Source organism: Puccinia triticina, chromosome 10A, assembly GCF_026914185.1.
Source record: "Puccinia triticina chromosome 10A, complete sequence".
Taxonomy (NCBI): domain Eukaryota; kingdom Fungi; phylum Basidiomycota; class Pucciniomycetes; order Pucciniales; family Pucciniaceae; genus Puccinia; species Puccinia triticina.
This window is the reverse complement of record NC_070567.1, coordinates 4,853,526-4,880,681: the sequence shown is the minus strand read 5'-3', so window position 1 is coordinate 4,880,681 and position 27,156 is coordinate 4,853,526. Positions and strand designations below refer to the sequence as shown.

Below are 27,156 nucleotides of genomic sequence, written 5' to 3'. Positions count from 1 at the left end.
TGGTCATGAAGAACCACTTTGACTTGATAATGATTTTTAGATGGGTTGATGACAATCTGTTTGTCCGGTCCCAAGGAAGCGATGTAAACATGGAGGATATCGTTGAGAAATCATCAAGGCTAGGCGTCCTCACAAACAAATCGAAGTACTCTCCTTTCGGAAATGAACAAAAGTTCATCGGTTTTGTCTGGAACGGTGTGGACAAAACCGTACGATTACCGGACGGGAAAATTGAAACACGTTTACGGCAAATTCAACCTTACCTAGAGAAAGACGCGCGATTTGATTACAAAGACGTGGAGGTCCTGGTGGGACGCCTCAACCACGTTTCATACATTCTCCCACACCTCCGGTGCCACCTAAATTCGTTGTATAGGTGGCTTATGTCTTGGCAGTATAGAAGAGCGCTAAGATCCACTCCGACCGACGTTCTTCTTGACTTGAGCATTTGGAAGTCAACGTTAGAAAATTTCGAGCATACTCGAATAATCAACTATGGCCCTCCTGTGGACATTGGCTGGGTAGGAGATGCGTTGACTTCTTTCGGTATAGGCATCTTAATTGGAAAGAAATGGGCTCAGTTTAAACTACATGACCCGCGGAACAACGGAAAACAAATCTCGTTCTGGGAGACCGTCGCAATTCGCCTCGGCCTATTGATGCTGCTGAAACTGCGTAATCAGAAGGGCAAGTCCATAATAGTATGGACGGACAACACCACGACCGAAAACGGTATCAATAACAAGAAGACGAGGGATGTAGAAGCCAACGGGGAATGGATGGTGATACAGAAAATACTGATTGCGGAAGGCATCAACCTTGTGGCCAAGAGGGTAGCCTCAAAGGACAACACAGCTGACGCGTTGTCCAGGGGCATCCGTTCAGGGCAGGAAGTGAAACATCAAGTTGTCATTACAGTTCCTCCAGATTTGTCTCCCTTCTTGTCACAGGTTGTCTTTGTGATTTGAACTCGTCCATTCGTTGTCATCATTTTTCTTGCTGCACTCTTGTCTTCTCGCCACTCATGAATAACAGCTTTCCCTCCCTCAAAGATTTCACGTTGACAGGTCGTACTCTGAAAGAACCCTCAGAGGAAGATTTATTAACAATGCGTGGTTGGATCGTGAACACCCTCCGTAGTTACAACTCCGCGGTGCGGAAATTCCTCCAGTTCACGAGGTTGGTTGGGAGAAACGACTTTGAGCTCCCAGCAACGAGGAAGGATATCTACCAATTTTGCCTTCAGGCAGGGAGGAAACAAGGCACGCAAGCGAAACACAAAATATCCGCCACCACGCTACAAAAATACCTCCACGGCGTAAAGGCGTGGCACATATATCACGACGAGGAATTCCCATTGCGTTGCGGGAAGAAGATCTCTCTGATGTTAAAGGCACTGGCTAAGGAAGACACGCTGAGGTCGAAACGGGCGAAGAAAGGCGCCGTGATGGTTCCAGACCTCATTGCTCTGTCAGATTTCTTGTCGGGCGGGGACGGCTCCGATTTGGCTCTCCTGGACCTGTGCTTAGTGGCGTTCTGGGGCCTAGCAAGATTAGGCGAGTTGCTATGCGTGTCTAGATACGGCATTCCCGGTCCGGACGGTGGCGTGAAGAAATTGGATGTCAGCTTTTCGGTCGATGGAAACACGGCCGTTATCACGCTTCGTTTCGCCAAGACGGCTGGTCCTAAAGAACTGCAATACCTACGCCTATCGGCCACGGATAATCTCCTCTGTCCGATACGAGCAATTCGAAGACGGCTCGCCGAAGGAGGTCCAGGGGACGAGTCTTTATTCGGTTTCCGGGGAGCAGGTGGGCGCGTGAACCTCACAAGGAACCCAAGCTGCGCCCGCCTGGCCTATGTGTGGGTTTCTTTGGGAAGGCGCGGCATTTCTGGGCACTCGTTCAGAGTGGGGGGCGCGTCGTTGAGGAATGCCCTGGGCGTGGACATCGTTACGATATGCACACTGGGGCGGTGGAAATCCAGTTGCTACAAACTCTACATTAGACCGTACTCCGCAGTTGACTTATCTACAACGTTGCGGGCTTTGGAGGCCCTGGAAGACCCTACCTTACAATGAAAATGACGCATACATCGGGCACAGCAGAACATGGATCGAAGCAACAATGGGAAGTTACTTACGTTACGTTATCCAGCGGGATTTTCGTAACGTAACTTTTCACCGTTACCAGATAACGCGTTATCGTTATCTGTTGAAATATTCCTGCGCTCTTTTGGATAACGTAACAGAGGCGAATTTCCGCCTTGATGCCGCAAAAAATAACGCCGATAACGCGCTAACCGCGTTATCTGGCGTAAAAGCACCGTAAAATAGGCAAAAAACCCGCGTTATCCGCACGTTATCCTCCTCAGATTGCGGGGATAACGTAACGGGTCTAATAAAACAGAAAAAAAATCAAAAGATAATGTAACTAAAACAATGCTGCCATTAGCGCAAGGATAACGGCACCAATTTAGTTACATTATCCGTTACTTTTCGTTACGGATAACATAACTTCCCATTGTTGATTGAAGTGAGGGGGTTCGCGCAGGCTCAGGCTTCTCCCTGAGTTCAGGGCGTAGCACAAACCCCTTTCTCACTCCGGCCACAGTAACCACTCCCGTGCTTTCCTCTCTGCTACAGGAGGAGAGTCATAGAGATGCTCTGCGACTCAGACCGGAGGCTCCCCTTAAGGGTGAGGCACTCCTAGGCTGGGTAAGACTCAGGAGACTCGTGACTCTTCGCCGTGACCCGGTTTAATTGTTGGTCGATCTCGTGCGGCCGTCCTGTCGTTTCTCAGTGACTTGAAGAAGTCGTATGTTTTGAAGATTAAAGAAAGACCAAATCAACATCTCGGATACACTTTTCTTTGGCAACCCGATGGATCCTTGGTAATTCATCAATCTGATTTTGCTCACAAAATCATCGACGAATTCGGAATGAGTAACTCCACCTCGGTAAAAGCTCCATCGCCACTGAACTTCCATCGTGTTGTGGCTTCGGAATCATCCCCTTTTGACGTCAAAACAATGCAAAAAGCTATCGGGATGCTAAATTATCTGGCACTTCATACTCGGCCAGACATAGCATTCACGGTGAACGTTTTAGCACAATTTGCGTCCTCCCCTTCTTTAGGTCATTGGTCTCTGATCAAGCACCTCCTTTGATACTTACAAGGCTCGGCCGATGTCGGCATCCACTTCCGCAAAGGACAACAAACGGATGTTTTATGCGGATGGGCTGATGCAGATTATGGCTCTTCTCTAGTCACTAAGAAGTCCATGTCAGGATACGTCATCACTTTCTTTGGAAATCCGGTTTCGTGGACAACAAAGAAACAATCCGTGGTTGCTCAATCAACGACGGAAGCTGAATTCATTGCGATTAACAAATGCGCAAAACAGCTACGTTGGATGTCAAACCTAATCACGTCTCTCGATATCTATATTGATCCTCCCTTGATTTTCAATGACAACTCCGGCGCGGTGACAATCAGCAAAGAAGCTCAGCTTAATCCCAACACGAAGCATATTGAAATCCGGTTTCAATACGTTCGACAGCTCATTATCATGAAGGTCCTTCGAGTGAATCAAGTCTCAACACTCGACATGATCGCGGACATCTTAACGAAGCCCCTCGGTAAAATAAAACTACTAGCTGCTTTCAAACAGTTACATTTAGTTAATGTGCGTGTTTAGGAGGAGTGTTGAAGTTTAAAACACACACATTAGGTTTGATGTGTATGCATGACGTCATGCATAGTCGATGCATAAGATGTAGATCTGAATCAAATCTCCGCTCCCGAAAAAACTCTGTTCACCCACACTCTACTCGCCGACAAACTCTATTCCTCCCCTTCCTTCCCTTTTCCGTTATCCCATTTTTCATCGCTACTCGTCGATCAAACACTCACATCGACTCAATCATCAACTACCAAAAAACTACTCGAAGACAATCTTCTTCGGACCTCTTCGATCAAATCGAAGATCAATCTCAACTGCCGTCGACTCTAAGCACTCAGGAGGAGCTAGATCTAGTCTCGGGGCAGACTAGTTCGTCGTGATAATCCCGTGTGTTTGTTGCCGTCGCCCGTTGTCTTTGTTCAAGATTTGTATTCGCGCAGGTTCTTTCTTTGAGTGTATTTACTTTTATTGAGTTTTTAATAAAATACTGTTTCAACAAAGTACTTGTCTACCATTTTTACAACTTGAAAGAGTTCATTGTGGCAGATTGTGCAGTTCTCCACTTCGCCATCTTGGCTCGATTTCGAAGTGGGGACGGTCGGATGGGGAAGAGTGTCCAGTCGCTGCCGAACATTCCTCCTTCGCTGTTCCAAGGCAGCTTGCTCGGGAGGTCAACTCAGAATCAGCGGTAGAAACAACACATGATATAAGTGTGGCCTACCTAATTCCCTTAGACGGTCCATGACCTCCTCGGCTTCCTCCGGAGACACCTCACCTGAGTCCACTAGGTGGTCGATGGCCTCCGAGAATTGCTCCATAGAAAAGGCGTTCAAATCGAATTCGTCCAGGAGAGTGGCCGTAGCCCATTCGTAGTGGTCGTCTGCAACCACCTGAGGCTCGCCTTCGGGCGCGAATTCCAGCCCAGCCTCTTCGTCCAACTCAAACATGTCTTGGTCCATATTGTGTATTTATTAAAGACTAAGGGTTTCTGGAGTAGCTGCTAGGTTCTGGGAGGGGATGGGAGGAGAGGGAGTTGGCGAGATTGATTGTGAGTTGGGGATGATTGGTAGCAGTACGGCTGGGACCGTACGCTTACTTATACCTTACATCAATGCTGAGCCCAAATTCAGCAGCACAAAGGGGAGACTTCGTGGTTGAATTGGATGCTGCTTTCATACAGCGCGAGGCTCAGCTTGCTCAACAAAGGCGCCTATGTGAATCCTGGTTTCTAGGCCATCAATGGGTTTCTCTGCCTTTCTCCGCTGTCAAGCCGCCTGCTTTAAACAAGAATTGATCAACCCCCAAAGCTATAGATCGTAAGGCTCTGGTTTCTTTTATCCTTCACGGTCGGGCGGCAACTGCAAACTGCCCCAGTGTCTACGAATGTCATTGATACTTTATATTTCCTGAGGCTGGAATAGCCTGGCCAATCCTTTCCCGCAATGGCAATTCCCGGCGCTGGAGGGTACAAAGTCCGGGCAGGAGTCACTCATTTACCCCACTTGCAATGGGAGACGTGTGTGTCAAGTTAAAAAAAATCATTGTGGCATGAGCGGGCAGAACTTTACATACATCCTTCCGGGGATGATATGGACTTTGGTGTTCCGCCGCACCCATGAAGCTGTTTATTGCTGTTTGAAAATCTGTCTGTTCTCATTTCTTGGTCATGATTTGTATACAGGTCATTCATAGACGCCACTATCCACACCTCGTGAATTTGGTGCAAGATACGTTTTGGATGGAAAGACTGTTTGCCCAAGCTCAGTTGGTAGTCAACTCTGGATTCAAAAGAGCAATCTCATAAATTGAAAGGCAATGCTGTTGAGTGTATATTTCAACATTTATTCACGTTTGAATATGTACAACGTGATCTCATGACAAAAGGATTTTAGAAGAGAGATGTCTTCAACTCAACACAAGACCCCTTCCCTCTCGACAAAGGCACAGCCTAATTTCACGTTCATCTTCTCCATGTGGGCATTGGATCTGCCTAGACCGCAGGGAGCGGATCAAGTCAGAGGAGTGCCTTGCGCTGTTGCGCGATTTCAACTCAAGGTAATATGCATTCCTTGCTACTATTCTAAGAATCCATGTAAACACAAATGAGAAAGTATTGTACACTAAAATTTCGTACTAGAAAGAGACACAAAAGAAGAATGCCGCTCCGCCAATTTAACCAGAGGGTTCCGAGTTCGACGGAGGTGGTAGTTGGAATCCAACTCGGCATATAGGGCAGCTTGCGTTCTTTTCTATCCAGGGCTAAAGCAGAAAAGTATTGAAATTAGTAATGGACCATGGAGGCTGGGGCTAAAAGAGTTGCTTACTTGAATGCAGTCTCGGTGAAAAAGATGTGATGGATGACATGGGAGCTGAACAACTGTTTTTCCAACTTGAGAGAGGTCTTCTTGACAGATTGTGCATTCTGAAGCTGTGCCATCGTTGCCCAATGTCAAAGTGGCGGCGGTCGTGTTGGGAAAAGAGTTCAGTAGCTCTTTAACCTGCTTTTTCCGCTTTGCGAAGGCGGTGGCCCGTGCTTCTTCCAGAGGTAAAATCAGAATCATCCATAGAATTTAGAAAAAAACACATGCTGTAAGCGTAGCTTACCTGATTCCATTAGATGGTGCAAGACCTCCCCGAACTGCTCCGGAGAACCAAATGCATCCGCATGCGCAAGGTCGGACGAAACCTCTTCAGTTGACTCTAACATCTCTTGGTTCATATTTTGTATTTATCGAAGGCTAAAGGTTTTTGGAGCAACTGCTAGAGTCTGAGTGGATGTGAGATCGGAAGGGGGGAGGGGGTATATCGATACTGAATTTGGGGAGATGATTGGTAGTAGCACGGCTAGAACCGTACGCTTACTTGTACTTTTCATCAATGCTGAGCCCCACTTTGGCCGCACTGCTAGGAGGCTTCGCGGTCAAAGTACTGAGGATTTTTGCTGCTTGCATACAGCGCGAGGCTCAGCTTCTACGCTGAACAAATAGTCACGTTTCCCTTTGTGCTCTGCAGATTGGAACAAGTTATGTATCCAGGCTTTTCTCTCTGATCAATCCATAAACCTTAATGAATTCAAGGATGCCGTTTCTCTTATGCGTTATAAGTGGATGGCAGCTACCAAACTGTCTCAGTGTTTACCCAGGAAATTGAGACTCCATATCACCTGGGAATGTCTGGCAAACCCGGCAGAGCCTGGCCAATCCTTTCCGGCAGGACCTCAAAGTCCACCACCGGAGGGGACGAAGTCCTCAGCAAGAAGCCCTCTTTCCATGATCCGGCAGCACTTGCGACAAGAATTGTGTTCCAAGGCGGAAATTTTTCTCTCTTCCTCCGAGTCTCATTGTGAGCTTCGACATCCCATATTTTCCAATACGCTTTTCTGTGCTACGATGCGAAATGCTAGAGGCCCCTGAATCACAATGTCACCAGCGGGAAAAAAATTGCACACATCTTTCGGGGAACGCTTACTATTAATAGGGATTTCGCGACTACGTCGCGCCCATGGACCCGTTTCTTGTTACTTGCAAAGCTGCTTTCTCCCAGCTTTGCGCCATAATTTGAGCGCAGCTCAATTCATAGACGCCTACCCACACCCGTGGAATCTGGTGCAAGATAAAATTTGAAAAGATAGTTTGCCCAAGCGCAGTTGGTAGCTGCGACATCTAGATTTATCATTGATGTCACAAAGCTACATGGATGATCCTGAAGATTTGCTTGATTGACAAACACATGGTCACCATCCTCATCAAAAACTGTTACATATTAGTGATACAAATTGTTTTATGGTGAAAGAGCTGAGCTAGATTATGGGAATTAACAAGGCACACGTTTTTTTACCCCTATGCTGATTTGGATATTTACTTGTTTGATGTGGATTATTTTGACTTGACGATTCCGTGAGTTTACCCGAAAATCAGAACCTCTTCCAGGCGCCATTGCTGCAGACTGGGAACTGATTATCGAGGTTAGGAAGCCCGGTCATCCATGAGGCAGGCCACAACGGAGGAAGACACATTTCCTACCCAAGTCATGTGAGGTTTCATGGGGCGTTAGTAGTGGTCCCCTACCGCACGGGAGAGGACGGATGGAATAGGTCTTAAATCAGGTTTGCAAGATGGGTCACAGCGTCCCCAGGTTGACCATCCCAACCACTCCATCAACTTTTCGGTCTGTTGTCTCCATTCTGAGGCCCGCGAGGTGGCTTCGCTCTCTAATCTTGGATCGGGAGTGATGAGTGAATCGATCGGAATAGACAATTCGATGGTTTGGGTAAAGATGCTGAAGATCGTGCTGCACAATCGATCCAAAGTCCCCTCGATAGCGCCAATGATGACTTGTATAGATTCCGTGAGGTCTGAGGCACGATAAGTCCCGGAAGTAAAGCCTCTCGCACATTTCTTAATGCTCTGGTCGACCCAAGCCGGATCACTGAGATTCCAGGAGGAGAAATCAACGTAGGGGATGATCATGCCGTAAGTCAAGCCGCGCACTTCGGCCGCCCGGTCGATGGCGCTCAGGTCGTCCCGTTTGAGCAGGTAATCCAGCTCGACGAGTGGTTTGCTGTACGTCTGAGTGATCGTCCAGACCGATGCCCGCCAATCCAGGCGATCAGATTCTTTCCGCCATCCCTCTGCATTCTTACGCGCGAGTACATTGACCAGTCGGTCTTTGATTTTCTCCACATCCCTTGAGCTGATCCCGTGCAATCTGTGAGCATGGCGCGGGCCGTCGCTGGTCCCTTCAGCTTGCCGCTTCTGGCTCAAGCTTTGGATACGATCGTAGAAGCTCACAAAGCCACTTGGGTCTAGGATCACTCGAGTTTCGCCTGGCGTGAAGAACTGGCGGCTGGCTGCGCGGAAATAGTACTGCGGAGACCTGGAGTAAAATGGCGAGTTCATAACCCGAGGTCTGGTGATCAACTGGAGCAACGATTCCTCCGGATTATCAGTTCCTGCGGAATTGTTATGAGTTTTCAACCGGATCGTCGAATCGTTGGCTCCAAAAACCCTAGACGAAACAAGCGAGAAGGCGAAGTTAATTAAGAACGTGGGATATCGGCAAACAAAACAAAAGCTCAACTCGACTCTCTGCCGCAAGGTCTTTCGAAGCTGGCCAGGAAACAGGGGGTTAATCGCATCCGATTGATTCTGGACCAATGTCTCGCCTGAGTTGGATGAGAAATCGGTATTGTGAATCTCAGTCACTTTCATGGATTCAGTAAACTCTCCCGGTTCGTAATGAGTATCGAAGGGATCGGTGGTGTTCGTGCCCCTAAGACGTCTACGGAGCGAAAAAAGAATAGCATTTGAGTCTTGAGAAAGCCAGTTTGTTGTAATGTTGAAAAATATCCATATGATCGAGGAAGAGGCCCGGTTAGATGAGAGAACGCCTAACAGGCAAACACAAAAAGACGTTGCCAAACTCACTCGACCCCCTTGGTGAAATCACACCACATTAATTCAAAACAGGTGTTCATCCGCACCACGCCCTCGAAGCCCCACTGTTTTCCAAGCTTGCAGAGTTCATGGGCGCGGTCATACTCTGCTTTGATGTACCGGCCATCGTCTCCAAACTGCCTGGGAACGGTGCCGTTGATGAGCACGCTTTGGCTGTCCATGAAGCCAGGTGTGCCCAAGGAGGAGCTCTGACCATCGAAATAGATGATACGCAGAGCGCGTGTTGCTGTGTATGTATACAAATCGACTTGGCCGAGCCTGTGAGCGTGAATGACGTAGCTGTACTCGGGGTTGAAGGCAAGCCATTCGAGTCCCTCTGAAGGCGGAGGGGTCTGATGATTGGTTCCATGATAGAGCAACGTGCCCCGCGGGACGACACCCGGAATGATCGAGTGGCCGCTGTAGGCATAGGTGTTCGGCCATTGCTGGAGGAGACCGGCGAAGGAGGCAAAGATCAAGTTGGGATGGTCTGTGCCGGGTACTGATGGTAAAGACCCAGTCCCGGGATTTGGAGTCGGTAAGAAGCTCAGCTGTTCGCTTTCAGCTGCGACTACCAATGGAGCCAGCCAAGGTGAAGCTACCAACCCGGTCAACAAGGTCAACTGAAGCCGCTTGGCGAACAACACTTGAAAGGCACACATGAGCGCGTTCTGTTACTCGGGAAGAATCGGAAAGCAAGGGTTCTGAGCGGTCAAGTGCGAGTGATATCCCCCAACAGAGAGCTGGATTGGACGATGTGGTTCTTGGGGGCTGCTTTTATAGAACCGAACCTAGACTTCGACTGGGGCGTGTCCCCCGTGTGATGCAGGATGAGGACTGCAACGGATGCCAAGCGGATTATGATGAAAGGCTTACTGATAACAAGTGGCTTACTTTCGCCTTGGGAAGTGACATCATGCATGTCATTTCGGACGGACGGGTCCCTTCGCGAGAAAATGAGATGGGCTATGCAGCATCGAGACACAATCCATCCGGCAAAAAAATCAGAGCATTTCTGATAATCTGAGCGATGGGTGCCTTGGAGATATCCTGTATGGATCTTTCCTCAGGCGCAAATGCGGCGGTCTCTTTGCAGAAAGCAGCAAGTCTTGTGTGGATTTTGGTGGCACAAGTATTTGATATTTGCTCAGGAACAAGAGAATTTTAAGATCTTCAAGCGGAGCAGCAATTTTGGTGGATTTGGATCGATAGTAGAAAGATATATTTGTCACTATAGCTACACATTTCGATATTAACAGCCCTTGGGAGAAAGAGAAACAGAAAAACAGCTTGGGATGTCCCGTGTTAAAGAAAGCTCATTGCGGGCTAGAGAGGATCATAAAGGCTTGCTTGTCGTCGATTTTGGCGGCCCCCTTGGCGGGAGCTTCCTTTTCCTGGTAGATGAAAGTTTGAGAAAATCAATCATCTGTTTGGCAAAAACATCGAATCAGATGAATTGTGAGACTTACATCGGCTGATTTGCTGCAGGCCTGTAGCATATTGTGAACACCCGCTTCAAGTTGCTTGACCGTGCTATGGAAAAAGATCGAGATTAGGCTGGGTTCAATTTTCCAAATGACGGCCCTTGGAAATTAGCTTACATCGAGCCTGGAGCAACTTTTTCTGTGCCGTGGACAAGAGATAACTGGATGGTTCAAAAGGAAAATGGTTACTATCCGCCTGGAGTCCAGAAGTGAAGGAAATCAAAACAAAAAGAAATCGGGGCAAACCTGACAGTTGCCGTGAGTGGCGGTCGAAACCTTCTTCTCGGCCAATTGTTGGGCAGCACTAATTTCGAAAACATGAGGATGTTCAGAGCTCAGGATTGATTGAAGCACAGGTTCTAATGAAAAAGTAACATACGCCAAACAGTTCTTAACAGAGAAAGTCTGAGGAGCTTTGCCGTGGGTAGCACAAGCAACGGACTCGGTGTCCGATCGGCGGCTGAGCTGTTCGACATCCTCAAGAGCGATGGCACGTCGGCTAACGCTTTGGGCCCCCTCAGTTGCCTTGACAAATAGGAGGGGGGAGTAGGCGAAACCTTGGTATCCGTATAAGTAGTTGAGGTTGTACATCCCGGCCCAGTTGCGGTACAAAGGATTATAGCCGCCCCAGAGGCCAAAGCCGGTGCCATAGCATGACGAGAGTCCGTATCTGTTTCCGAAGAACCATTTCTCCTCTACCCCCTCCGACTTGGGGCTAGCTGCATCGTCGGCACGAGAGACGGCGACGAGAATACAGATCAGAGTGAACAAGTGGCTGAATGAGACCATTGTGCGGTTTGGATGAGGCGAACGCTATGGGGAGAGCTAGGGATACTGTACTGTTTTGAGCTGTGGAAGGTGCTGTCGGTGAATTTGTTGAGATGGGATGAGTGGATGGATGATGGAGCAAGACTGGGCGTGAACGAGGGCCTATTTATCTTACGGCCAGCCGTCTCGCCGTTCTTGGAGTTGTCCATGTGCCCTGCACTTCTCATGATCAAATGGTGGTGTCCATCTGCAGCGAGATCAAGTGAGGATCGGTGTTTGTTTGCAATCCACGTAACCAACACGACAATGGAAGGTTATCTACACTGATCAACAATTGAATGGGTCCTACCTGGTCCCATCCATGGATGGTTGCTTTGCTTTGCGCATCTCACTCTTCTATGTAACAAAACTTTTCTCACCGACGGCAGGGATTCCGTGAGACCCGCCCGTTGCTGCTGCGGAGTGTGAAGTGTGGCGGGCCTCGGACGGGAGGCGCCTTTTGCCAAAAGGCTGGCGCAAGTGCCTCCGAGTCCCGCCGGAGTTGCCTCCTCTTGGGGAGCCTAGATTCTATGTAGATTTCCATGGATTTTCGTGGGAGGAAAATTCAATAGTCTTTCATCCCTTGCCACTATTCACGACTTCAGCCCAAAGTCTCGACCGAACTTAACACACGTCCCTCCCGTGCTCGCGGGGTGCGAGCGCCCTCGCGTCAGGGAGGTTCGCGCCTCCTTGGAGAGGCTTACTGAGATGACCAAAAGCGTATGTATCGTATTCAGTGGGGAAAAACAAGCTCTACAGCTTGTTCCCCGGAGACATAGTGTGGTCTTCGGAGAGGCGAGTGTCACTAATTGTAACCTAACTACTTAGGTTACAACAGCCACCCCCTCGCCTAGCCGCAAGACCCTACCTACAAAAACATTTGGAAAGAAAAGGAGAAAAAATAAAAGATGAAAGGAATAGGAGGGCAAGAGTTAAAAAAATAAATAAGGGAAAAATAACCAAGTAAAAAGAAGAGAGCAAAGAAAGACAAATTCGATCTGAGATAAATAGATAGATATGGTAACAAAAAAAAAAAATTACCCCGCCTTAAGAAGATAACTCCGCATTCTTTTAAACAACTCTGGCGGCAGACTTTTGGTAAAGATATCTGCCTTTTGATCACTGGTGGGGATCCAGGATAAAGATGTCAGCTTACAAAAGAGTGCCTTGTTAGTAATGTAAAAGTCCCTGTCAGTGTGTCTCGTGCGTTTGTTCGCCGCATCGTCCGTGCCAACCTTCACCGCGGACTGATTGTCGCAGTGAATGTGTCCCACAAAATCCGTTCTCAGAATGTCTTTCAGCAAATGTCTTACCCACAACGTATGCCGAGTGGCAGCCCCCAAAGCCATGTATTCAGCGTGGCACGTTGACGCTGCTACCGAAGCCTGTCGTCGCGCCACCCACAGCACCGGGCACCCAATGAATTCGACCAGTACACCAAAAGAAGACCGCGAGAAATCGCGGCCCCAAGATGCATCACAAAAAGTCTTCAGCGCCTTCGGATCCCTATTAGGAAACAGACAAAGTTTCTGTTCAGTTGACCCGGCAAGGTAGTTTACCAGATGCCGCACTCCTTTCCAATGCGTCACACTTAGCTTGGCTGAGAAGCGCGCCAAGTGGTTGACTGCAAAAGCCACGTCCGGTCTCGTGCCCACCGCCAGATAGCTGAACATTCCGATCACATGAAGGTACTGGGAGGAAGAAGAGGGGTCACCACCCTCGGTGGGTGCATTGAAATTTGGTGGCAAAGGGGTATTGAGGCATAGGCCGGGCATACTCTCATGTGCCGTGCTGCGGACTTGGACCGATAGGGTTTGTACCTAGATGATGATACTGTAAACCCTATGTGTAGATGTAGTATTTCAACCGTTTATGTTCGCTGTTGTTTTTCTTCATCTCTTCATTGTTTACACTATTCAATCAACTCACTCAAACTCTCAACTCACTCGGTTCTAGGTATGCTTCTCACCTCCACTATTGTTTTCACGTTCGCACACCTTCTATGTCTTTGTCTCAGGTGTGCCTCCACCGCTCCCGTGTTTGCTGCGTGTTCTCTTGCTCATCACAGCCTCTGTGCTGCTTCAGGTTTGTTGTCGTTTTCCTTCATCTCTTCATTGTTTACACTATTCAATCAACTCACTCGGTTCTAGGTGTGCCTCCACCGCTCCCGTGTTTGCTGCGTGTTCTCTTGCTCATCACAGCCTCTGTGCTGCTTCAGGTCTCTCCCTCTTCGCCCATTAAGGGGTCTTTGCAACTTGTACACCGTCCCATTCCTCTTCCAGAATAGTCTTGATGAGCTTTGGTTGTGTTAGCACAAAACCGTCGGTTGTCCTCTCAATATTGAGACCTACGATGGAATCGAGTTGCGGAATCCACTTAATCTTAAGCACATCCTTGAGATCTACTTCGAGCTTCTTGATCAAAGCTTCACTGGACGCCGTCACCACACCGTTGTCTACGTGAATCCATATTACGCCAGACTCTTTTTCATGTCGTAGGATGTAAAGGCTGTTGTCATATTGCGACGGCGAGTAGCCCAATTTGTCAAGGATTGCACGAAGGTGCAACCACCAGCAGCGCGCCGCCTGCCTTGTGCCATACAGTGCTTTTTTAAGTGAGAATGGGGGTGCGGTGGCTCGGTTAGCCTTGTGCGGAGCGGATCAAATCTGCCGGGTATATGTGTAGCACAATGTGGTGCCGCCTCGGAATGATACGGCGGCAGGCAGGAAGATGATGTTCATTTCAAAGGGTGCAAGACTACAATGTATGGGGACAAGCGGTGATTGTGATACTCTAAAAAAACAAACATTGACAATTAGGGATGAAACTGGGTCGGGTTCGGGTCGGAAAACAGTGCCCAAACCCGACCCGGGTATAATTGCGGGTCGGGGCGGGCCGGATTCAGGTTAGCACTGCCCGAACCCGACCCTGCTTGTGATGAAGTCGGGTCCGGGTCGGGGCGGGTCGGGTCGCGGGTCAGGATTCGGGTCAAGCCATATTTATGGCTTATTTCCATGCCAACAGCTCATGGAAATCATTCAATCAATCTCATTCTTATTTAGTAATTCTGTCTTATTTATTCAATGTAATTCTGTATATATAACACGATATCGATATTTTTTCAATGAATGTGAAAGAGGTTGGATAAAAAAACATCAGAACTTATACTATATCAGTCGGAGTCAAGCTCAGATTCTTCGGGCTGTTGGTCAGAGAGGCCCTCGTTGGTTCTAATCCAATCTTGCCCGCAGACAAGGGCTTCGAGTGTTTCGGGATTCAGCCGATTTCTAGAGGGGCTGAGCACTCTTCCCCCAGTTGAGAAGGCTGAATCGGATGCTATTGATGTCATCGGTGCTATTAAGAAGTACCTCGCCAGTTTTGAAAGGGTTGGGAATCGGACTGCGTTCGTTTTCCACCAATCGAGGATATCGAACAACGGAGTATCGACGGCAACCGTGCCTTCTTGCAGATAGAGATCAAGTTCTGCCGTAGCCGTGACTGTTGGTACAGTCTTTGTCATCTTGCTTGCAAGGTACTCCTTGAAGCGACTTTCCTCGATGTCTTCAAACGTATTTTTAGAATCTAAAGTTGTACTATTGTTAATCGATTGAGAGCCTTGAGAGGCATTCAAAGTGTTTGATTTTGGTTTTGCGTTGGAGGCGAACTCGTTGAACAAGGCGTAGAGTCGTTTTGTTATGCCATCGATTTTTTTCGGAACTTCACATTTGTTTGTGTCCAAATCACAGTTTTCGAGGAGCAGAAACTCAATGAGCGAAAGCTTGTATTGCGGATCGAAGACGAGGAAGATTGCGGCCGACTCTTCAGGGTTTTTCCAATATTTGTCGTAATTTTCTTGCATCGGTTCCACTAGATCGCAAAGTTCAGTCGGTCCGGATTGAAGAACATCGTTCAGCTTCTTTTTTATTCTAACTATATTCACATAAAGCATGTGGGCTGTTGGACAATGAGTCATGCACAGCTTCAATGTTGCTGCGGGTTTGAGAATAAACAATTGAAAATGAGTACATTATTCAAATGGATAGAGTAAATAAAATGAATATGTCAACTAACCAGTGTTGAATATTGAAAGAAAATCTTTCATTGCCGTGATCTCCTCCCACTCTTCGGCAGCAGGACAGTTGTTATAGTTCGCATCTTGCAGGGCTAGATTCTCAAAGGCCTCTCGGTACGGTATAGACGAATTGAGCATATGAAATGTCGAGTTCCAGCGCGTTGGCACATCGAGTACTGGCTGGGCTAGATTTCCAATATTCGTCAACTCAAGAGCCTCTTTGAATTGTTGCTTTCGGGAGGGGGTACTTCTGATATATCGGACAGAGTCTCGGATCTTGCTGATGGCGGGAGAGAGCTGATGCAAACCATCTTTGACGATCAGGTTGATGATGTGTGCGGCGCATCGCACATGGAAGAACTTCCCTTCCATTATCGGTGGGGATCGACTTTTGTCTTGAAGTAACTGTTTGACTCGAGCCACGGCAACATCGTTTGCAGCGGCGTTATCGACAGTAATAAAAGAGACTTTGTCGATAGCTTTCCATTCAACAATCGCTGAGAAGAGCTGCTCAGCGATTAGCAATCCGGTGTGAGGTGGCGGAAGTTCCTTGAACGAGATGAGTTGCTTTTTCAGAGTCCAGTCGGACAAGAGGAAATGCGCTGAGATCACCATGTAGGGGGTTTGATTTGAAGTCGTCCAGAGGTCAGTTGTTAAGGCGATTTGATTCGCTTCGACGATCTCAAGGGCAATATCGGCTTTGGTTGAGTGATACATCTCCAAGATGTCTTTCTTGACGGTTATTTGACTATAGAGTTTGAACTGAGGTTGTAAGCTCGCCACAAATTCCCTGAACAGCTTACTCTCGACCGACTTGAACGAACGTTCGTCAGTAACAACCATCTTTGCAAGAAGATCGCGGGACTTCTGCTGAGAAAACACCCAATTGGCCGGTGTCGAATTCTTTGAGATTTGCAGCATAGTCTGCCTGCTTCGTGATCGATAAGAGGTGCATCGTTTGAGGTGTCGCCAAAGGTGTTTTGTTCCGCGATAAAGTTTGCTGGCAGTACCGACATTGTCCTCTTTTCTCTTCACCTGTTTCAACATTCAAACAAAATAAAAATAAATAAACATTAGAATATTTTTGATTCAGAGAATAGAGAAAGTAACAACCAACCTTCCCCACTGGGTTTGAAGTGGTTCCATATCTCGCTCGTGGTTTTACGCGGTTTTTGGCCTTGAGACGAACTTTTTTCTCCGGTTTGGGAAGCTTCGTTTGCCAAGCGGGGAGCTTTTTCTTGGGATTCACGGGGCTGACTGGGGTCCAGGACTTGGATGTCGTCTTCGGCCTCACTTTCCGCAGGTGACTGGTGGTCTTGATCAATAGAGCCCTTGGCGTCGTTAGTTGCCCCGGTATCGTCTTTGGTTGAGGAGGGGACGTGCTTCTTGCGCTTGAGGGGGCGTACTTGTTGAGAGCGGGTCCTGGCCATGGTGAAGTCGTGGGTAACGGGCCGGTAGCTGAGAGCGGCAGCCTGAGTATATGTACATATATTCAGTGCTGACGGGCCACGGCCCCGCAAACTATGATTGGTGGCCCAGAGGGAGCGCCGGCCGCGCAATTGATGTAGTCTGGGAGCGCGGGGCCACGTGTTTTACATGGGTACCCGCCTGCTGCGCGGGTCTGTAAACGGGTCGGCGGGTCGACCCGACAGCCAAAATGGCTGCCCGAACCCGACCCAAAAATCTGGCGGGTCTGAGGCGGGTCGGGTCGAAAATGGGTTTTTGTGACAAAGGTCGACCCGAACCCGGCCCCAGACCCGACACGGGCCGGGTACCCGCCGGGTCGACCCGACCCACTTTCATCCCTATTGACAATGTTAGAGGCTCAAGCTAAAGCTAGGATGATTGCAGCCAAGCTTGCTGCTGTCAATGCTGCAAAACCTTCAGCAATCAATACTACTGGGGTGCAGCAGACAATTCCACAGCCTAACCAAGCATCTGGTTTGATGGGGCCAACCGCTGAGGCACCGAACAAAGCGTTAGTATATCTTCACCATTATCGATAATGGTGATATCATTGTCCATATGATCCCTGCAAGCCCGTCCAAATTTGGACAACAAAGTAAACTACTGATTAGAGTCTGGACGGACTTTGTTGAGTTCACATTACGGAGGGTACACCATGAGCTGAACTAGCCCGGACAAGGACGTTTGTCGAGCAGTCGTTGCGTTGATCGGCATCCTCTTGGTCCGGCAGGCGCGACCGGAGGGGGCCCGGCGTCTGGGTTCGAGAAAAGGGGATCACTACCTGCCCAGCAAGTTGATGAAATTATAGATATACTCAATCTGCGTGGAAGAAGGATGGTTGACACTTCCAGTAACTAGCACCCGCAGGATCCAAACCAAAGTCGAACATCAATCCCGCGTTCGGATATCTCAATCTTTTGGCTGAGTCGACGAGGAACCGATGGCCCAAGAATAAATGCATTTGCTATCGGCAAATACTAGCGGGTTATTGAATCTTGATATCAGGTGGCTTCTTGATTTCATGCGACTATGGCCGTCATCGATTTAAAAAAGAAATCAGGAGAAATATATCCAACAGGGTCAACACCTCTCCGAATCTCTCGTTTCAGACTCCAAGGATGATAGATTTCTTAAGAGCGATTCTCATTAGATGTGGCGAAGGGTCACCGAACGGAAATGACAAGGTGCCTACTGTATTAATGTCTTTTTTCCTCCACATCGTTCTTTAAAGTCGAAAAGGCACCAATGTGTGGCTAATCATCGCTGAATCACTACGGAAAATAGTGAAGACAAATCACAATTTTGTGAACTATTGGGTGAAGAAATCCGCATCAAGATAATCTTGGGGCTAGCAGGTGAGAAAAATAACAGACCTAGCGGGAGAGCTTATCCGACCCAGATCATAGGCTTACCGACGGCTACATTGTCTTGGATCCAAATTTTGGGGATCATATCTTACCGCTGGCTTGACGAGCTTGGCAGGATACATTGAACCGGGATCCCAAATACAGGATTTTCACAATTCATAGGATGGCACCGAATAATAGGTAGATTCTAGCGAAGGCGTCCATGGCAGCGTTCTTCAGCTGAGCCAAACCACTGAGCGTGATTGTCTCCTGAGGGCGCGCGGGCGGCGGCCTCCTGAAGACTCAGCAGCTACAGCGCGTAAAGTGCAGCAGCAATGAAGGACAAGGGGGGGCAGCTTTTGCCGGCAGAGCGAAGCAGCAGCTGGGCTCAGCTTCAGAGTGGTACAATATAAATAAGCCAGTGACTTTCTCAATTATCTACTCTCACGACACAACCTATCCACTGCCAGCAATACTCTCCGCGCCCCTTCTCCTCACCCTCCGCTACCTTACACTAGGCTCAAGGTAAGAAATATTTCCGGCATACATACTCCACAGCCACCAACTCTACCTCAAAAAATAAGACTTATCCCCCCAATATCTCTACTTCCAACTTTTTCCAGCGCTAGATAAAACATCCCCCGACTTATTTCGCCATGGAGGAAGCTCCCCAATCTGAAGCGGCTCAGGCCCTTGGTAAGCGATCTCCCTTAGGAAAATGTCTTGGTAGGTATATACTGCAGGCATCTTCTTTACTTACTTCCCACGCCCTTATCGTTTTATAGAGATACTCCGGCGGTTCAAACTCGCCTGCGAAGATCCAGCCTTCCAGGCATCTGTCCGCCGCGCCTCCAAGAAGGACCTCTACTTGACGGTGCAGTCGAAGCTGCTCAGCCTGAGGGAAATAGTCGAGCGGGAAGATGTTCTCCAAGTCACCGTCGACCACCCCCGCCTCTGGACCCTGCGCAGCCAGTACGCCGGTGCGCCCCAGAAGAACCTTGGCACCCCGGCTGCCCCTCGCCCCGGCGCTCAAGACCACCTCCCCCCCCGCCCTCTTGCGCCACCTCCTCGTAAACGCCGGGCTGCGACTGGGTTCAGCCACCTCGCTCATGTCATGGCCAACTTGACCTGATGTGTCAGCCGACCTTAATCTGTAACCCCATTCCCTCTCTCGTGGCTTTTGTCGGTGGAATTTGTTTCCTACATTGTACTCTATGCTTTCAATCTTGTTGTACACTATTTTATCTCCTCCATCAAATGAAAAACTATTATTTTCTTTCCATTCGGCCACGTCTCATCTTTCCCTCTGAATTTTAAAAGCTTTCGAGATTGAGAGGCCAGTGATAAAACAAAAAATCCAAAGCCATAGGTCAGAGTCAAGATCATGGCCAGCATGTTTCCTGGATTGTACCAATCTGATCCCCCAGCCGAGGTACCTTGGGAGAAAACTAGAATGATTTGGTCACCTGCGGGGTTTCGAATAAGAAACATCCTGAGCAAACAAATCCATCAGGTGTGCGGGGGTGGAATGATGCATGGATGATGATGATCCACTCCCCACGGGTCTGTTGGGCGCCTTTTTACTGTGGCAGGCAACTATTTTGAGATGCTTTGCTGGTTTGATTGGGGGCAGACCAGTCTTACTCCGAAGATCAATTGCGTGGAACCCTACCCCAGTCTACAAAGCCATACATCTGCCTGTGAACAAATAATTAAGATGTGACAATCTTTTTCTTCTGTATTTGCGGACGTGATCGCTGCAATGACAAGCCCAACTTGGGGAAAAATCATCCAAGCAGACTAGATGATTCGGAAGATGATCATGTCCTCCATAGTGATTCTGACAGGTTTGGCGAGCCTGGTTATTGTCACTCGTCAGGATGAAGGCCACTTAATGCCAGGGATATCTTCGGTACATTTTTGTTTAGAAAGAATATCGTCGTGTGGCAACGAGACAACTTCAGTTTGACAGTAGCGTGCAGTTTAGCGTGGATCTCCGCAGGTGGTCTGCTGGCCTCCGCAGCAGAGGCTGGTTGGCTGGTTTTGGATGTTGCCGAACTACCGTCCCTCGATACTTCGGGCCCCCGGGGGGTAGGCTGAACTCGCGAAGCGAGCCTCCGTCAGGAGGGACTTACACCATATCGACCCAAGCTCGCGTGGCTAGAATGAAATTTTCACGCCACTTTTCCTTTTTTTAATTCCACAGATCACATATCACTCAAATGTTGCTACTATTTTACTTCCTTCAAGACCCAACATGCTGAGCAAAATTTTGCTATTTTTCTTTTCTATCTTTTTCCATACCAGTATTTTACTAGAATTAAAATATGAAAAATGCAATGTATAGAGTCACCAAGAATCTTAGCCAATTCTGTAATTTATTTCATTTCCGCAGCGCACAGACCCTCAGAATTATGTGATCTTGGTTTCACGTTTAGATCGCTAGATGACCGTTATGTATATATGCTCGTGCGCTTGGACCTGCTTAGATATTCACGGACCCCCTCTGTAAACAAAGTCCAATGGATTTCAAGTTTGTATTTAATGGGGAAATTTATTTGGAGAGGAAGGATCATCATGATTGAGCACAGTTTTGGTGGAGAGGATGGCAAGAAGCAGGGCTATCACCCAAGGTAATTTATTCCACAAAATGTTATGGAAGCAAGGAATTATAAAGGTTTGAAAATTCCTGCCACCTAAATTTAAAATCTAGCCCCCGCAAAACGGGTTGATAAGGCGCAATTCCCTCCTGCCGAGGGCTATCGGAGGCTTGCTTCGCAAGACCAGACGCCCGCAGCAGCGAGGGACTTGGGTTAAGTTTGGGATGTTGGCATGGTGCTGGGGTGGAGGGTTGTGTGTTGGTGGTCACCCTGAGCAAACCGGGGTCATGACAGGCATACAGGTTGCACAGTCCTGCATGTCACATAAAAAATTCCCGCGCCCTGTGTCATGCATCATTTGCAGGACTGGCTTTCAGGTATGTGAACTGTAGCTGACAGGTCTGTGAAAGCCTCTGCACAGTCACTGTGCATGTGACATGTTGGAGATGTGAGCTGCATGTCATGATCCGGACAGCTTGTCATGTATATGTGACAGGACCTGCATGACCTGACATGCATACAGGACCATGCAAACTGTACACGCCGGGGGTACTTCCTGGCAAGCAAGTTCGTGGATGTGATGGGCAACGCCGGCTTTGTGAAACTCACGTGGATCTCACTGTGCCCGCCGTTGGTATCACCAACCCGTCAAAAATGGGTGGAGAGAACGGGATACCCAGTCGTCTCCACCCTCCCGGGGTCTCCTCGTGATAAATTCACGGTGGAGCCAACAACACCAGAAAATGTGTTTGACAGGATTTCCCCGTCGCTCCCACCGAAAAGGATTCCACGGCAGCCCTTGGGCTCCCGGTGGAGCCAATGGGAACCTTCATTTTTGTTCAACGGGATATCCTCGTTGTTCCCACAGACGGGGATTCCACGGCCATCCTTGGGCTCCTGGTGGAGCCAACAAGAACACAGATTGACGGGATCCCCACTTCATCCCCCTGGGAAAACAGATGAGCAGGCTTGCAAGTCCAAACGGCTGTTGATTGCAATTTTTCAGTCTCAACACTGCTCCGCCAGTTAGGTTTCCCCACCTCCAGAATTCAACAAGTCCCACGCAAGCGCCCTTGCAAGGGGAAAGGGATTTTGTGGACTTCAAAAAATCTTGCACCAATCAACTTGGCCAGTACTCCATCCCCTCCTTCCCCGCACTCGCCTGGTCCGTCCCCAACATCGAGGCCATCTTCACCATCCAACTCGTTGACAGCAACTCCAGGCTCCCCGCCGCCTGTCTCCAAGTCACCCTCACTAACGGACTGACCGTTGGCCACAGGGCCGTTGCCTGGCTCTCCGCCTCCTTCCTCATCTTCGCCGCACTCATCACCCTCGCTGCTGTCACCATTGCCCCCTCCTTCCTGATCACCGCACCAATTCTGATCTCCATCATTCAAGCGATCAACAATCTGCGCGGCCTCACCGGCGGCAAGGTCTTTTCGACCACCCAAGACACCGTTGCCTTTATCTCCCAGCTATACTTCCCCTTCAACCAGCAGCCTGGCACCATTGACTTCCCCTATTATCCAAACTCCTCCTGATGAATCATAAATTTATTTGTTTTTATTTTCCCTTTTTCCAATGTTTTATTTTTTTTCTTTTCTCCCTTTTTTCAATGTTTCTTTTTTCATTATGTCATCCTTGTCTCTCCACCACCAATGCAATGCAGCGTCTGGTACCATATTCTGCTATATCTTGATCTGGCGGATTCAATCCGCTCCGTACCGGTGACCCAAGCCACGCCACCCACAACAGACCACCAGAACCAGTGGAGCCCACCCATGAGCCACGTGGAATCCACCGGTTCAGACGGTGTTTCCATCCGTGGGCCCAACGCTTTGGTCGGGATCACGGTGATTCCTCGGGGAGCCCAAGCATCAAGTACATGTGGGCCCGACCTTTCCGTCGGTATCACGAGGGGTCCTTGGGGGGCCCATGGAGAGCTGAAAGCACTCGTGGAATCCTCGGGGGCATCACAAGGTGCCCTCGTGATGCGGTTGGTGATGCCCACGAGGGCGTGTGGACCAAATGCCGCTGGTCCGACCTTGCGCGCCCCTTCACCGTGGGATCCACGTGGATTAGCGGTGGGCCCCACGTGTAGGGACTCCCCGGGTGTACAGCTCTCATGAACCCAATTTGCCCTAGGTGGGTTAAGTTTGGACAAAAGGCAGTTGCGTTGCCAACTTTGCGGCCCCTGTTGTCCCTGAACGCCGACTCCGACAACCCCAGCAGCAGGAATGGGATAAAAGGAGCAGCTCATGACCATCAACCACCCGCCATCGACCATGGCCCACGCACTCCCCCAGACCATCTCCTTCCTCTCATCCATCCTCCAGCCATCCAAACACCCGCCCAGCAAGCCCCAGGAGACCATCCCCGCCATCCTCAGCATCCTCCGCGAGCCCGACGAGGACGAGAAGCCCGAGCGGCTCAAGGCATTCCTCAGCAGCTCCGCCACCCATCTCGGCGCCAACCAGCTCATCCTCACCCTCCCCCACCAGCACCACCAGAACATCCCCCACAAACAGCCCGCCCTCGCCCGCTCCTCCTCCCAGCGGATCACCATTGGCAAGTCCCGCTTCCAGCCCCGCTCCCCGCACCCCTCCTCCACCCCCAACACGCCCCCCTTCTCCGCCAGGTTCATCCACCCCACCCAGCAGCCCAAGCATATGAGAAATTGCAGCCGCTCACATTTTCTCCCGATGAAAGTTTTGGCCCCGTTTGGCACCCATGATGTTATGTAATAACCACCCCTTTTTCAAAACAGGGCCTTACCAAGGCCCATATCATATCATTCACATGTTTGGCAGATTTGGAAAGTGATTAGGGTCATCACCGCTTGGCTCATGACTCCTCATGATCCCCGCCATTTCCCATATAGTACCCCTGGGGATGTATTTGGAGTCATATTGGCACCCTCCTGTACACAACACCCACCCACTTACACAGTTTTCATCTGCCACCTCTACACTACACAACTTGATTGACTTGCCTCACCAACTCAGCATGCCTTCATCCAATCCATGGAGTTTGAATAACCCTGCAGCTTTCCGTTGTGGTAACCCTGTTCCCACTCATATCACCATTCTCATATCATACATATCCCTCACATATCCATCATTATTATTCCAGATTCAGATTCTACACCTCATTTTACCCCTAGTCACTCACTCATACCACCCTGAAATTCCCTTTGGATCAGAAGCTATTAGCATATACAGTTTCATTGGTATTTTCCTGCTTCTTACATTTCATCTACATTACATATTCCAGTCATCATCACCATAGCTACATATATTACACATTATGTATCTCACTCATTATACATAGACATTACATAGTACTCATCATTACTTCACTTCATCATTACATTCCATAGTGCTCATCATTACTTCACTTCATCATTACATTCCATAGTGCTCATCATTACTTCACTTCATCATTACATTTCATCATTGCTCATCTTCAGACCTTGTTACATTGTGCTCATCATGATTTCCCCCTTGTTGTATTTCCTCACATATATACTAGAGATGGCCCTGTGGGACCCAGGTACCGGTTGACACCCGGGTACCAGGTCAAATTTTATCCAAATGCAGGCACCAGGTACTGCACCAGGCACCAACAGGAGGGTACCAGCGGTACTTTGGCCGGGTACCAGTGGTACTTTCCAATAAAAACAAAAAAGGAAATCTTCTCAATTTAATTTCTAGATGACCGGGTCCATTCTGGTCATCAAGAGAAGTAAAGACTCCCCTCAATGACCAGAGCGAACTGTTCATCACTCCTCTCATTGAACAGTTTGCTCCGGTCATTGAGGGAGTGCTTGCCTCTCGGTGACCGGAGCAGACCCGGTCATCAAGAGGATTACTTAATCCCCTTGACATCTGGGTCTACTCCGATCACCAGGAGGCAAGCACTCCTCTCGATGACCGGAATGATCCCGGTCATTGAGAGGAGTAAACACTTCCTCAATGACCAGAGTCAAGAGGATTACTTAATCCCCTTGATGACTGGGTCTGCTCCGGTCACCAAGAGGCCAAGAGGTGTGTTTACTCCTCTTGATGATTGGGACCGTTCTGGTCATCAATAGGTGTGCTTACTCCTTTCGATGACTGGGACCGTTCTGGTGAAGTGTGTTTCCTCCTCTCAATGACCGGGACCGTTTTGGTCATCGAGAGGAGTGCTCAATTGCCTTGTGTTTCAACTACTCTCCGTTCCGGTCATTGAGAGGAGTAGACACGCCTCTCGATGACCGGAACAGACACGGTCATTGAGAGGAGTGATTTTCTCGTGAGACTCCTATAGGGGGGCTTCTGAGCGGTACCCAGAGCGGTATCCGGGTACCGGGTCAAATTTTGCCCAAAAGCAGGCACCAGGTACCACACCCGGCACCAGCTGGCGGGTACCATCAAGAGCCAAGCGGTACCCGCCAGCTGGTGCCGGGTACCGCCAAACGGGTATCGCAAGGCCATGTCTGATATATACTCCCCTCTAGATGTTGTATCCCAACATGCATTTTCTACCCCATACACCCTGTATGAACTTTTCACCACACCATTAGATACACCTTCATCAGTACATATTTCACCACTCCATTAGATAATATTGCCATTCACACATCTTATACACTTTCATACTTACCAGAAATATATCCCCCTGCATATATCATTCACATTTGCACATCACCTTTCATCTTTTCCCCCACTACTCCTCCTCTCCTCCTCATATCCCACAGGTACAAGTAGTCAGCTCATAGTATTAGTCAGTCTAAGATTAGAGTAGAAATGCCACACCTTTCTTCTTTTTCTTAGTGTTACACTCATACCCAGTAGTATTAGTCAGGAAGGCAGCTCTTATATCAGCATTCTTGGCATAGATTACATTAGTAGTAGTGTAGTTATACATTTCCCTTCCCAGCTCTATTCTCCCATTTGAGTAGTTCCACACCGTCCTCATCCGCTTGTCCCGTCTGCTGGTACTGGTACCACTCATTATAGGGTGACATTGGCAAAATGTAAAAAAGTTGCATGTGCATATAATGCATCTGTACATTGCAAAAAAAAAAAAAAACCTGAGCGGCTGATCTATGTGAAGTGGTTGTGACCTCCAGATTAACTGCAGAACTGAAAATCCAGTCTTGAATTCAACCATTCTTCCACCCTTTTTACATAGTATTCTATGCATTTTTTTGTGCAATTCCAGGAAACACCTTTCACTGTGAGGGAATGATTTATGAATATTTTTGATGAAGTACGTGAAGAATATATGTCACCCACCTGTTTTGGATTGATTTCACATCTCAAATTTCAAAATATAAAAATGGGGCCAAAGAAGTTGTTACATCACATGAATGAGGCTAGCGGTTACTGCACCACTCTGTGGGTGTCTTGTAACAATGGTGGGTCAATACAGGGTCCCTTGGTGCTATTGCGCCACTGCTAACCATGACCTTTCTTTGGCAGTTTTAGCATGCTGCTACCCCTGCTAAGCTATGTTATGCTCTGAAACAGTCTTTGCAATGGAAAAAAGGCTTAAATCTGCTAAGGAGTGACACAGTGCAGCGTAACAAGTGCTTGTTTGTGTCCTTTTTGTGTAGCTTCAGCACAAAGATGGTTCAATTCTGCTACTTGAAACCAATTTTTAGCAGAATTGCACTGCTCTAAGGTGAACATAGCTGTTCCAGAATTGCTTGTAACTGATTTCAGAAAGGTTTTTAATCTGCAGTTCCTGTGAAGATGTGATATCTATCTGAAAAAGGGATTTCACATCACAGTAAGAAGAAATTGGGGATGCAAGAGTGGTTTTGAAATGTGGAACACAATTGAGGATTGAAATGAGCTTGACTTCAAGATGACTGCAAATAGGGGGTTTCAAACATGGTGCAGGTCCCATTTCAGGAGCCCCAATTCAGGAAAATAAAGTTCCTGCAAAATGAATTATCAAATTATTTCTGTATGTTTTTTGAGTAAAATTGGGTGGGTGTGTTGCAGGTGCCCTGATTTTCTGAATCAGGGGTTCCTGAAACAGGACCTGCACCATGTTTGAAACCCCCTATGTAGTTGAATGATAGTTCACATTTATGGTGTTCAAAGTTGAAATTTATGCATGCATAAATGCATAAATCATAAATTCATAAAGCTTTGTTTGCAGGAGACTGCTTACGTAATCTTTGTTTCCCAGCCAAAAAAAAATATGAATTTATGATTTATGAATTATGCATGCATAAATTCCAACTTTGAACACCATAATTGAATAGTT

General features: G+C 48.3%; 6 protein-coding genes across 6 annotated transcripts; 2 read left to right on the top strand and 4 right to left on the bottom strand.

Moving 5' to 3' along the window:
• Nucleotides 1-4,218: 4,218 nt before the first annotated feature.
• Nucleotides 4,219-4,643, bottom strand: PtA15_10A477 (uncharacterized protein; the record flags this gene model as incomplete). Its single annotated transcript, XM_053160656.1, has 2 exons — nucleotides 4,219-4,328; nucleotides 4,406-4,643. 2 exons carry the CDS (start codon nucleotides 4,641-4,643, stop codon nucleotides 4,219-4,221), a joined length of 348 nt encoding a protein of 115 aa, XP_053024609.1.
• A 1,290-nt stretch (nucleotides 4,644-5,933) lies between these two features.
• PtA15_10A476 (uncharacterized protein) lies at nucleotides 5,934-6,403 on the bottom strand (the record flags this gene model as incomplete). The annotated part of the gene is made up of 4 exons (XM_053160655.1): nucleotides 5,934-5,943; nucleotides 6,009-6,112; nucleotides 6,183-6,220; nucleotides 6,289-6,403. 4 exons carry the CDS (start codon nucleotides 6,401-6,403, stop codon nucleotides 5,934-5,936), a joined length of 267 nt encoding a protein of 88 aa, XP_053024608.1.
• Nucleotides 6,404-7,733: 1,330 nt separating this feature from the next.
• Nucleotides 7,734-9,781, bottom strand: PtA15_10A475 (uncharacterized protein; the record flags this gene model as incomplete). The annotated part of the gene is made up of 3 exons (XM_053160654.1): nucleotides 7,734-8,691; nucleotides 8,764-8,964; nucleotides 9,111-9,781. The coding sequence occupies 3 exons, from the start codon at nucleotides 9,779-9,781 to the stop codon at nucleotides 7,734-7,736; spliced, it is 1,830 nt and encodes a 609-aa protein (XP_053024607.1).
• Nucleotides 9,782-10,435: 654 nt separating this feature from the next.
• PtA15_10A474 (uncharacterized protein) lies at nucleotides 10,436-11,392 on the bottom strand (the record flags this gene model as incomplete). The annotated part of the gene is made up of 5 exons (XM_053160653.1): nucleotides 10,436-10,513; nucleotides 10,589-10,652; nucleotides 10,721-10,764; nucleotides 10,850-10,907; nucleotides 10,983-11,392. 5 exons carry the CDS (start codon nucleotides 11,390-11,392, stop codon nucleotides 10,436-10,438), a joined length of 654 nt encoding a protein of 217 aa, XP_053024606.1.
• Nucleotides 11,393-18,951: 7,559 nt separating this feature from the next.
• On the top strand, nucleotides 18,952-19,427 carry PtA15_10A473 (uncharacterized protein; the record flags this gene model as incomplete). Its single annotated transcript, XM_053160652.1, has 2 exons — nucleotides 18,952-18,991; nucleotides 19,081-19,427. 2 exons carry the CDS (start codon nucleotides 18,952-18,954, stop codon nucleotides 19,425-19,427), a joined length of 387 nt encoding a protein of 128 aa, XP_053024605.1.
• Nucleotides 19,428-21,854: 2,427 nt separating this feature from the next.
• PtA15_10A472 (uncharacterized protein) lies at nucleotides 21,855-22,436 on the top strand (the record flags this gene model as incomplete). The annotated part of the gene is made up of 2 exons (XM_053160651.1): nucleotides 21,855-21,882; nucleotides 21,976-22,436. 2 exons carry the CDS (start codon nucleotides 21,855-21,857, stop codon nucleotides 22,434-22,436), a joined length of 489 nt encoding a protein of 162 aa, XP_053024604.1.
• Nucleotides 22,437-27,156: the final 4,720 nt, after the last annotated feature.